Here is a 12,634-nt window from a genome sequence, read left to right on the forward strand (position 1 = left end):
TTTGTACAAATATTATCTCATTTGATCTTCCAAATGACCCTGGGAGGTAAGTGCTATTATTCCTGTTTTACAGTTGAGAAGGCAGACAGAGGTTAAGTAACTTGCCCAGGATCACACAAATTAGTAAATGTCTGAGGCTAGATTTGAACTTAGATCTTCCTGACTCCAGTCCCAGCACTCTATCCATTTTACCACTTAGCTATCTAATATAGAGACACTTCTAAACGTCAGTTTTTCACTAAGCTACGTTCACTGTAGGAGGAAGTTTAATTTTTATGTGAGTTCGGGTTTCAACAGTTAGGTTGTATGTTGTCAGGGCAACCACATTAGAATGTATTTATTAAGTGCTAGCTCTTCAATTCCACAGTTTTATTCAGCACCTCCTGAATACAGAGTATATGCTTTGGTCAGTGCTGGAGGAGATGCAAACTAACCAACTAAACTTAGGTGAGACAGGTCCCTGGCCTCATTCAACTTTCAGTCTAGAAAGAGAATATGATATATAGATACTAATAAATTACCTAATAAATAAGAGAGATGCAAAGTGGGTACATGATTAGAAATGTGAGAGAAAGGAGAACTGTGCCCAGGAAAGACAGAGAAGGCTTCGATATGAATGTGACATTTGAGCGGGAGTTTAAAGGATATGAGCATAAGGAATACAGAGAAGGATGGCATCCCAGGCTTAAGTAACACTGTGAGTAGAGGCATGGGGCTGGGAAAGTACAGAGGGAGGTAAAGGCAATATGGTGTAGTAGAAAGGGGGCTGGATTTGGAGGCAGAAGACTTGGCACAGAAATAAAGAGAAATGTACTGGATCAGATGGTTTTTGCAGTTCCGGGTATGATGAGGGCTGGACCTAACATGATTGTTGTACTTTCTGTGTTGCACTCAATTCCTGTCCCAAATTCCACCTCCTCCATGAAAAATTCCTTGACTACACTAATTTCCTCCTTCTCCAAATCCCTAGAGTCCACAGCTACTCCTCTAATATCTGACCACGATGTATAGGTGACTGTGGGTCACTAACTGTGAACCCTGGCTAGTTCTGCCCATCTGGGAAAGGTTTGGATACTGATCAGAACAAGCAGTCAACAGTCATTAAGCTCCTACTGTTTGTTAGGAACTGCGCGAGGGACTGGGAATACAGACTGTGTATCTGTTGTACAAGGAGCAAACAAGATAAGTTTCAGAAGGCACTAGATTATTTGGTCACAGCAACTTATAAAGCCATGTACTAAGGTTGGTTGGGGTTGCTCTCTGTGTTGGTGGAAGGAGTAACCACACAGATGAAGTTTTAGAGGCAGACAGTGATGTCAAATTCAAACCGTCTATCTCTGCAAAATCACTTAAAAACCACATATTAGCATTATCTATGTTCTATTGTGTTTTTAATTATTTTGCTAAATATTTCCAAATTTTAATCTGCTTTGGGCTTCACTCAGGAACATAAGGCCTGCAGGCCATGTGGGGCTGAGTGTTTGACATCTATAAGGTAGAGGATCCAGTGCCTCAACATAACCCTGATTTCTAGGTTTTCTCCCTTGAGATTTCAGGGAACTTTCCCTTGGGTGAGGCTGAGGCCTTCTTTTCTGTTAGGTGAGCTGAGCTATCTCACTCCTTGAGGGAGAGCTCATCCGTGCAGAGTCATCCTCCTCTCCACCAATGAGGAGTCTTAAGCTGATGACCCAGGCCTGAGCTCAGAATCACATTAGGATAGTGCTTCTTTAAAGGATTCTGTTACATCTAGGAGGAAAATAAAAACAAAAACCAGACATTCCAGAAAAAAAGAGAAAGCCACTTGGGTAACAACTGGTCTCCAAGAAATATGTTTGGTATAAAAATCTGGTGTGAAAAATCATATCAAAATAATGTTGAGGGTTTTTTGAAAGCCATGAATATCCAACTTCTTACTACACCAAGCTTCAATTTCTGTGTGAGATCTCTGTGCTTCTGGAAACTTACATTAACTGGTTCCTCAGTGACCTGAATAATTATGAACAGATTTCTTTTTAAAAATTTTTTGTACCCTTAAATTATGTAATGGTTAATCAGATATTTGTTCTTTAGGCAGCATTGGCTGAAAGCTCACGCCTGAAGGAACAACTGATCATGTTAAACCTGAAGAAGGATTTGCTGATCAGCATCTTTGGTGAAGAAAAGGCACAGTCTTTCCTCGAACAGGTGGCCAGCACTATCAGGGAGAGAGACCTGCTGCATAACAATCTCTTGCAAAGAAACAGCAAAATGCAAGTGAGTATCACTTCCCACCAAGGACTCGGTTCCTGTCCAGCGATAAATTCCTTGGTTGTGGTGCAAATTCAAGGACACAATGAACCAAGAAGTCAGAGAAACTCAGAATCTGACAGAAACTTAGAAGTCATCTGCTCCAACCCCTTCCTTCTGCAAGAATATCCTTTCTTAAGTATCTCTGACAGGCCTCGCCTCTACTATTTCTCTAAAGCCCTTTTAGCTCTAAATAATTTTCACTTACAATGCTCTCCCTCCTTTCTGCTTCTGCCTTCCTTCAAGTCCCAGCTGAAATCTCACCTTCTACAGGAAGCCTTTCCCAGTTCCTCTTAATTTTAGTGCCTTTTCTCAGTTAATTATTTTCAGTTTATCTTGTAGCTTGTTTGTACATAGTTGTTTGCACGTTGTCTCTCACATTACACTGTGACTTCCTTGAAAGCAGGAGCTGTCCTTTGCCTTTCTTTGCATTACTGACAATTAGCACAGTGCCTGGCACATAGAGGGTGTTTAATAAATGTTTAATGGCTGATTGTTATTGTGAGCTTCCAGTGACAAAGGCAGTCCGTTCTATTGCTTGCCAACTTTAATTGCGAGCTAAATCTACTTCCCTTATTAGATACCTACTTTGTACAAGGCACTGTTCTAGACACTGGGGATACAGAGATTAAAGAGCGAAAAAACATAGTCACTGCCCTCAAGGAGCTTATATACTACCAAGGGAAACTTAATATACACAAAAATAAGCATAATACCTAAAAGAGAACCGCACAGAACAGATGTTTTTCCTTTTCCCCATGACAGTACTTCAAATATTTAAGCAAGTAGTGCCCTTCCTTTTTTGTATTGGACATGACATGGGTCTTGTTAAAGAGTCCAGATGAAGAAATGGCTTGATTTTCATGATGTGTGTCACTGTCTCTCTAGAGTGCAATATCTCAGCACAATGACTTTGATACTGCGTTTGAACCACTGCAGAAGAGGTTAGCAGATCTCCACATCAGGGCAGAAGCAGAGAAGGTGTTTCAGCAAGACCTCCCTAGTAAGCAGGCCCAGCTCCAGCGCTTGCAGGTAAGTGGGATAATGTAGGCATATGTCTCAGCCAGGGACCCAGTGACAGTTAGTAAATCACTAGGTTAGCTCTGAAGGAGAGGCTTCAGTCATCCATCCAAACTGTGGTTAATGCCTTCGTTCTCCAACTGAATGGTTTTATTTAGCTGATGCCTGTTGTCACGCAATTTTTCATCTTTGAAGGTAGTTCAGTGGGGATCTAGTCTCATTCATACCCAAAGGAATCCCCACTCATCTAGACTTTGCTTGAAGACCTCAAATGCATGGGGAATGCACCCCCTCTGCACCCATGCACATTACGTTTTGGGATAAACTCTGATTGTTGAGAAGTTTTTTCCTGACATCCAACATAAATTTTCCTGTTTTTAATTTCCACCAATTGTTCCTAGTTCTGCCCTCTAAGGCTAATCAAACAAGTCTGCTCTGCCTTCCACTCAACAGCCTTTCAAATACTTGAACACAGCTACCATATTTCCCCCTAAGTTTTTTTTCTTCTTTGTCTCCACTGAGGTTCTTTAAAAAAAAAAAAAAAGAAACTTTTTTGAGGGGATAAAAACCTTAGTTTTATATAGAGAGAACTCTAGGGGTGAAAATTCCTTCCACCCATGCAAATCAGCAATTGTCTAATTTAGCCTTAAGAGAATTACCTGGAACATTGAGAGGTTGTGAGTTGCTCAGGGTCACATGACTAGTATGAGTCAGAGGTAAGAGAAGAAACCCAGATTTTCCTAACTCAAAAATGTGCCCATTTGTCCATGTCACCTTTCTTAGTTTCACAAAAATACTATTAATATGAGCAACAAGATTCATTTTGTTTTTGTTCTTTTTTTTTTCTCCAGTGGATAATTTCTATGGGCCTTTAAAATCCCAATAATAAAAGTATATTTTAAGTATGTTAAGCTCTCCTAATAAGGAAGGGCCATGACCTTCATTTTAAATAAACAGAAAATAAATTAAGAACATGTCAGAACAGGCCCAGCACAGCAATTGCTAATTTAGAAAGAATTTTCTGGTTGAAGAACGAAGGCTGTGCCATAATTAAGGTTATTGTTGTTAGTTCAGAAACAAGTAGATTTTACATAGAAACTAAGTTGTTAGTCTCTATGTAAAAAAGTGAACATAAGGTATTTGTGGGTTTTCTCAATCACTTGACATTATAGATATGATTTTTCACCACAGATATTTACATCAAGCATATTTCCTGAGACTCAATTATCCCCCAAGCTGTCTCTCATTCTTTGAGGAAGTTTTGTTTCTAGATGTTTCTAGATTCACAAAGCTGGGAGGGACTTTATGGGTCAGATATTCCAACCTGTCCAGAGGACCATACCTCAATACAACTCACCTTTGCACTGTGCCCCAAAGGTCATTATCCAGTCTCTAGTTGAAGATTTCTACTATTTGAGAGCTCGCTACCTTAGGAGACAGACCATGCCACTTTTAGATGGCTCTCATTGTTAGAAAATTTTCCCGAATCACATCTCCCTCCTTGTAACTTCCACACATTGGTTCTAGTTCTACCCTCTAGGAACAGAATAAATCTAATTCTTCTTCTTCATTCTAGTCCTTCAAATACTTAATGTCCTCCTCCTATCATGTTCTCCTTTTCCAGGCTGACATTGTCTAGTTCCTTCAGCCGATTTTCTGTGACGAGATGGGTGGCATAATGAATAGAGCTCTGGGCCTGGAGTCAAGGAGATCTGAGTCCAAATCTCACCTCAGATACCTACTAGTTGTGTGACTCCGAACAAGTCACTTAACCTCTGTCTGACTCAGTTTCCTTAACTATAAAATGGGGATAATAGTCCCTACCTCCCAGAGTTGTGAGAATCAAATGAGATTTTTATAAATTGCTTAACTGTACCTGGAATGTAGTAGGTGCTTAAAAAATACTCGTTTTCTTTCTTCTTACATCCTGGTCTGGACACACTTCAGTTTATCAATCTTTCCTAATGTGTGATAACCATAACTGGTTATCCATTTTTTTTCTGGACCCTGGGCACAGGTTAAGCAGCAATCTAAGACCACAAATATGGTCACAATTTATTGTAGCATTTATGTATTTTATAACCATTTAACATGTATGAAATTTTTATTAGGTTCCTATCTTTTTTTTTTTTTTTAGTGTGTAACCAATAAAGTTTTTGACCATTGAATTCCTAATACCGTTTTCCCCACAGTACTGCAGGTTTGGTTTGACTACTTTGGAGAATGTAACCTAGAATTATAACCTCCCTTGTCCTGATCATTCAGCTTTTGTTAATGCCACCTGAGATCCTAAAGTCTTGAGTCAAGAGCTTAAATTAAAATTCTTTAAGGATTTGATGGCTTTTTAAATGTGGTTTAGATGACAGCCCATCCATGCCTTCTCATCCCATTGATTCTTGTTCATGCCCTAGTTCTTCTCCTTCATTCTACATTTATACAGGTGATTCTTTCAATCCAAAGTCAAGACTTTACTTTTATCCCTATTCAGTTTCGTCTTATTACATCTGGCTCACCTTTCTAGCCTTTCCAGATATTTTTGGTCCCCTTCCCTCAAAACTTCCTCCATGTTCTGAATGCCAAAAATAGAACATTTCTCATACTTTAGAGTATTACTGTCTTTGCAAGTCCCCCCTTCATTTTTTTTTACTTTTTATTTTTATTTTATTGGAGAGGCAATTGGGGTTAAGTGACTTGCCCAGAATCACACAGCTAATAAGTGTCATGTGTCTGAGGTCTGATTTGAACTCAGGTCCTCCTGATCTCCAGGGCTGGTACTCTATCCACTGCACTACCCAAGTGCCCTGAAGTCCCCCCTTCAGATAAGCTACTCCAATCCTTACCCCAATTTCTTCCACATGTTGATTCTGCTAAACAGATGGACTCTCTCTCCTTCTTTCCATTGTAGCGGATCCAGGAAGACTTGCAAGAGCTTGAAATTAAGATTGAAAACCTGAAGCCCCTAGTTCAGGCAAATCCCAGACACCAGCATAAAATCAGCCAACTTTCATCTGATTATCAGACCCTGAAGAGGTCCCTGGAGGTAAGTTATCAAATATTAGCAAAAGTAGCAACATACACATACTTTATATTTTGCAAAATGCTTGCACATGTATTATCTTATTGAATCCTCATAATAACTCTGTGAGGTAGTGTGTTATTATCCTGATTTTACAGATGAGAAAACTGAGGCTTACAGAGGTAAAATCAGTCAATAAATATTTATTAAGTGCCTATTTATGTTCAAGTCACTGTACTAAGCACCAGGGATATAAAGAAAAATAAAAGACAGGCCTTGCTCTCAACCCAAGGTCACATAGCTAATAAGTTACAGAATTGAGTCTTATGACTTCAAATCCAATATTGTTTTGGCAAACCAATGATGAAGGATGTTACCCATTACCCAACAGAAAGGGTATGTACTCTGTGTTGAATGAGACATTTGTTTTTTTGGACATGGCCGATGTGGGAATTTGTTTTGCTTGACTATGGACATTGTTAAATAATTTTGCTTTTCTCTTTTTTTCCATTGTAGAGGGAGAAGTGAGAAGGAAAGAAAACAAATGATTGTTAATTGGAAATTTTTAACTTTAAAACACATTTAAAAAACCAGTAGTGGGATGAATTTTTAGTGATTATCCCTACTCTCTTACTAATTTCTTCTTGTGCTTAGTCACATCTCAGAATTTGGGGTTGAAACTATAAAGTAGAACAAAGTGTGTGTCTTTGTGCAAGTTATTTCATCTAGTCCATTTTATGGTGAGGAAACAAAGACCAGAAGAGGTGTTTTCTCAGTTCTAAAATTTCTTCTGTAGCTTCAACATTCTTACCTTCTCAGATTCCTTCAAACTCTAAATCACCAAGCATGTTCTCTCTTAATTAACCCAAGCTGAGACTGAATAATAATAATAACAAAAAATAACTATAACTCATACTTCTATAGCACTTTATAGTTTACAGTGGGCTTTTCTCCTGTGAGGAAATTAACAGTGAAGATAGTTGGTGAAACTGTATTATCCTTACTTTATGAAAGAAGAAATTGAGGCTCAGGAAGTGAAATGTCTCTTCATCTAAGAGCTGAGAGTATGGCAGATCTGAGCTTTGATCCCACATCTCCTGATGCTAAATCTTGTGCTGTTTCCATTATATCATGTTGCCTGTCATGAATCCATGCCTTTGGTATTACTAGTCACTCTGTATTTACTGGCTGGGTCCATCTGTTATAGACTCATTGCCCTAGATTCCATGGAGAGATACAAAGGAAAGAAAAGACAGGATTCCAGCCCTCATGGAACTTATCACAGTTGCTGGCCACAGAGTAGGTGCTTAACACATTTCCAGATTACTTTCACGTAGGAATTGTTTCATTCATTGGGTTAGTGTACTCTTCATTTAGCAGTGGGTGGCACGTAGCAAATGCTTAATAAGGATAGGATTGATTTTATTAGTTGAATGATACAGGAGACATGTCACAGGATTATTGTGAAAAAAATGCTTTATGACCCTTAAAGTACTATAGAAATGTTATCATTGTTATTTAGTAACGTGAGAAATTTGAGAAAAAATAAGTACAATTGAATATATTATAAACTCTTCAATTCAGCAAGCATTCATTAAGCATCTACTATGTGGAAGGCCCTGGCGCTACAGGAGATTCAAAGATAAGAAAGATTTGTATAAGCACATGCATATTTATGTGACAAATAACTTTTATACCAAAGAGAGGGCCAAAATTCAAAGTGTTATGAGATATTTTAAGAAGGCTGTCTCCCAGGAAGAGCCCACACTACATACATACATAAAGAAGATAGCACCTGAACTGGGCCTTGAGGGAGAGATTTCAGTAGACAGAGATGGGACTGAAGGAAGGACTCATCTCGTATTTACATCTAGATAAGAGGTGACCAGATGCCTTTGTGCCTTTCATGTAGTTGACACTAAGTAAGTCCTTATTAAATTGAATTGATTTTGTTATGGGTATATGAGACATAAAGTAACCAGAAATCAGTTTAGTATAATGCCATAAAAAGGTGAGTTTCATAGAATATCAAAGCTGTAAAAGACCTTAGGGTTCTTCTGGTAACCTGCTCATTTTATAGATTTGGAAACTAAGCCAGTAGTCAAGAAAAAGGGAAGAGAAGAAAGGGGAAGGTGAAGGGAGAGGAGAGGGAAAGGGAGGAGAAGAGACAGGTATTTATTAACTGCCAATTATGTCAGGTACTGTGCTAAGTACTTAAAATATATAATTATCTCATTTGATCCTCACAACACAACCCTGTGAGAGAGGTACTATTATGACCCCCATTTTAGAGTTAAGGAAACTGAGGCACACAGATGTTAAGTGTGAGAGGCTGGATTTAAATGTAGGTCATTCTCACTCCAGGCCTAGTGTTTTATCCACTGTGGCACCTAGCTGCCTCAGTCACAGAGTGAATTAGGAAGCAGAGCTAGGATATCTTTCTTCTGTTCTCTTTATTACCTCTTAATATTAATAAATAGCTGTTTGTCCAAGTTGGTGCTAATATACTAGGTGCCCTCCTGGTTTTGTAGATAACTATGGAACAAAGCCAGCAGGATGTTCGGGAGCACTGGACATTCAACCACAAACTGTGGGAGCTCCAGCAGTGGATTGGGATGACCAAACAAAAACTGGAATCCTACCAAGGGAATGAAGACGAGTGGAAAGTAGATGGCCAATCCATAGAAGATATTGAGGTAAGTAGACTTCCTCCTTAGGAATGAGATTTCGCTTACTGGAAAGCCAAGCTGCAGAGGATTAAAATGTAGTTTTGAAAAAAAAAAACAGCAGTTCTGGGAGCAAGTGAGCTAAATCTTGATTTAGGTAAAGTATCAAGTGGGAGCCACTTCTGTTCACCTAATGGCTTCTTTGGATTTTGAACTAGATTTTAATAACGTAATTCTGTGGTTGGAGTAACTGAGGGATGATCAGCCTAAGATTTCACAGGTGGATGAGTAGAACTAAATTTTGATTTGTGTTCATAATGTAAATTAACACCCCAATTTTCTCTTTCTAAATGAAATTGCTTGTCTTCTGACCAGCTAAAGCAATATGCTTCTCTTTGAAGGAGGTGGAATCATAGAATGTTGGAGTGAAAAGAAATGTAGAACATGAAACATGAGACCATAGATTCGGGGAATATTAGTTCTGGAAAGGAAAATTAAACCTAGAGCATTAGGCTTAGAAAGAATCTTACAACATGTAATGTTAGAATATAGAATGTAATACATTACAGCAGGAAAGGATTGTCAAGCACACAGTATTAGAGCTGAAAGAGACTTGAGGATGGAACAATAGAACATGAAACAGTACCAAAAAACTCCTTAGAGTTTTTCTGATCCAATCCTCTCAGGGAAGCAGAAAATGATCCAGAGGACATTTTCTGTTTTGGAAGAGTTTTCTATTCTAGTAAGAATCTCTCTTAAAGTCAGCAAATGGATATTGTGATGGGACAAAGGAATACCTCCAAAATTTTTCTAACTTGACAGCATCAGTACCAGAGATATTTCACCTGCTTTTATCTTCAGGGTCTTTGGTGGTCCCACCCTGCCCTCCCCTGCCTTACAAACCACCACAAAGGTGTTATTACTCCCTTTGCTCACGTTGCTTCTATTCTATTCCTTTTGGCTGCTTCTCCATGTCCTCTTTCATCTCTTCAGTAGAAGAGAAGTCTATTACAATAGAACCTTAGTATTATGAACTTACAGGACTGGAAGGAAGCTGGGAAATAATCTAGTCGCCCTTTTCATTTTGCAGGTGTGGAAATGTTGGTGCAGAAAGAAAAGTGAGCTGTCCAAGGGTTAGCTAGTGAGCTAGTAATATAGCCAGGATTAGACTATAACTCCCTTGTCTCCCTGCTCTGAACTTTTCCTGCTGTACTATCCATCTCCTTTGTAGCCCAGAACCCAGTTCCCTGGTACCCTAAAATGACTAGTACATTTTTATTGCACTTTGAGGGAAAAAAGGCAAATGACAATAAATGAGGATTATAAGATACTCATTTGAAATGAGCAAGGCCCCCCCCCCCCCACAAATGAATGGTTAGGACTCATTCATACTGATCTATGTTCTCAATATCTTTAGTCCTGAGCAGTGAGTTTTGATATTCTGAAGTATATCATGGGACCATAGGCTGTAGGAGGGGGCGGGGGAAGGACCTTTGGGTTCTCAAGTCCAATTCTCATTTGGGGAGCCTGGCTATTGCCTCATGTATCAAAAAATAAAAATCTCTTCCCTGTTTCTGGAACTTCAGAGTTTATAATAGTTTTTTGCATCGACTATGTCTCATTCGGTCCTCACATTTCATATTTGAGAGAGTCCCTACTTAAAATATCATCCCCATTTTAGAGATGAGGAAATTCAGAAAATTTAAGTGAATTGCCAGAGTTACAGTAGACATGATTGAAAAATGACTGAACCAGAATTTGTAACAGAGATAAGACATAGATTTAGGAAAACAGGGATTAATTTCACTGTTCTTTTCATTATATGCAGTTTACAGAGGCAGAAAAGAGAAGTGAGGTATCTTTATTTTGTGTTTTATGCCAGAAGATTTTATGTTATTCTTCAGTAGAAAGAATGCTCAATCTGGAGTCAAAGGACCTGGGTTCAAATCCCTCTTCTGACACTATCTGTATGACCTGGGGAAAGTCCCTTAACTGTCCTAGTCCTCAGTTAACTCTCATGAAGAACTGGGGGGGAAGGGGTGTAGACTAGGTGTCTCTGAGGTTCCTTCAAACTCTACATCTAAGATCCTAAAATCATCAGTGAAAACATTCACATATCCAAATAAGAGTAAAATGTGATTGTTCACAATTACCATAAACTCCATAATTATTGTCCTGCCCTCCAATGATTAATTTTAAAATGTTAGTAACAAAATTGGCTGTTTATTTCCCCTCCTGGACTCTTTTAAAATTATTGATATGCTTTGTTTTTATATCATCTACGTTTCCCAACATATTCTCCACTCTATGTCATCCCCCCCAACTCAGAATATCCATTATGACAAACAATTTTTAAAAAGCAAATAAAATAATTCCACAAAACTATCTGACACATCAACCAAGTCTGACATATGCAGTGCTACATTTGCCACTACCTCTGCAAAGAAGGGGAGGGAGAGAAAATTTCTATCTCTCCTAGCCATTATGATTTCATAGCATTTAGCTTGTATTATCTTGTTTTTCTTTTTTTTTTCTATTGTTGTAGTCACTGTTTATGTTATCTTCCTAGTTCTACTCACTACATTTTGCGTCAGTCTGTATCTTCTCATGCTTCTCTGAATTCATCACATCAATTATTTTTTACATAATAGCATAAGAATAAGACATTAGTAGCACAATAGTGTTCCATCATGTTCAATCACAATTTGTTTACTGACTGATGAACTGATTTAAAGTTTACATAGTCTTGCTCCCACTAAATTTACTTTATATATTATATCATACTGTTCCCATCAGGCGCTTTTTTCATTCCATTCTTAGAAGAAGAAGTATCCCTTCTTCATTCCAACTGCTTCACTTATGTCCTTGGCCCCATCCCTTCCCATCTTGTCTAGGAACTTGCCCTTTCAAATATCTTCTTCCTCTATCCGATATTCAGTCTCTTCTTATTTTCTGGCTCTTTCCCTGCCACATACAGACATTCTCAGATCTCCATCATACTTTAAAAAATCTTTTACTTGACCCTGACATCCCCTCAAGTTATAATCCTATATCTCTTCTCCCTTTCATAGCCAAACTCCCAGAAAAGGTCATCTATACTTATTTCTACTTTGTTACTTCCCAACTTTTTGTGATGAGGCTCTTGACCACACTACTCCCATTACTTATGGAAACTACTCTCTTCAAGGTTACTAATAATCTTTTAACTGCTAAATCTGATGGCCTTTTCTCAGATCTTATCTTTTTGCTGTATCACCATCTATGTCCAATTCAACATGTGTAGATATACTCTCAAGGCTCTGTCCTTGGCCTTCTTTTTTTCTGTCCTGGTTTTATTGTAGAAAATTTCCATGAGTTTGATTATCATCTCAATGAAGATAACTCCAAATCTATGTATCTATCATCTGTCCCCTGAGCTTGAGCCCGCTCTCATAATCACTAACTGCCTTTTGAACATCTCCAACTTAACTCAAGATGTCAAAAACAGAACTCATCATCTTGTCCAACCCACCTCTCTTCCAAACATTCCTATTTCTCTTAAAGGCACCCTGTCCTTCCTGTCACTCATGTTCATAACCTTGGTATCATCATCATCTCTTCAGTCTTCCTCACCACTTATATCTAATCAGTTGATTCCATCAGTGAA

The 12,634-nt window shown here is 38.5% G+C and overlaps 1 protein-coding gene across 4 annotated transcripts in view; it reads left to right on the forward strand.

Moving 5' to 3' along the window:
• Positions 1-12,634, forward strand: part of SYNE3 (spectrin repeat containing nuclear envelope family member 3) — a 175,226-nt gene that overhangs the window by 111,156 nt on the left and 51,436 nt on the right. For all 4 annotated transcript variants that reach the window (XM_027856572.1, XM_027856573.1, XM_027856575.1 and 1 more), the window contains 4 exons: positions 2,071-2,253; positions 3,175-3,318; positions 6,212-6,346; positions 8,854-9,018. In XM_027856572.1, coding sequence (XP_027712373.1) covers positions 2,071-2,253; positions 3,175-3,318; positions 6,212-6,346; positions 8,854-9,018 — 627 coding nt within the window. The remainder of the gene's footprint in view (positions 1-2,070; positions 2,254-3,174; positions 3,319-6,211; positions 6,347-8,853; positions 9,019-12,634) is intronic.

Source organism: Vombatus ursinus, unplaced genomic scaffold, assembly GCF_900497805.2.
Source record: "Vombatus ursinus unplaced genomic scaffold, bare-nosed wombat genome assembly UNPS02011572.1, whole genome shotgun sequence".
NCBI classification, from domain to species: domain Eukaryota; kingdom Metazoa; phylum Chordata; class Mammalia; order Diprotodontia; family Vombatidae; genus Vombatus; species Vombatus ursinus.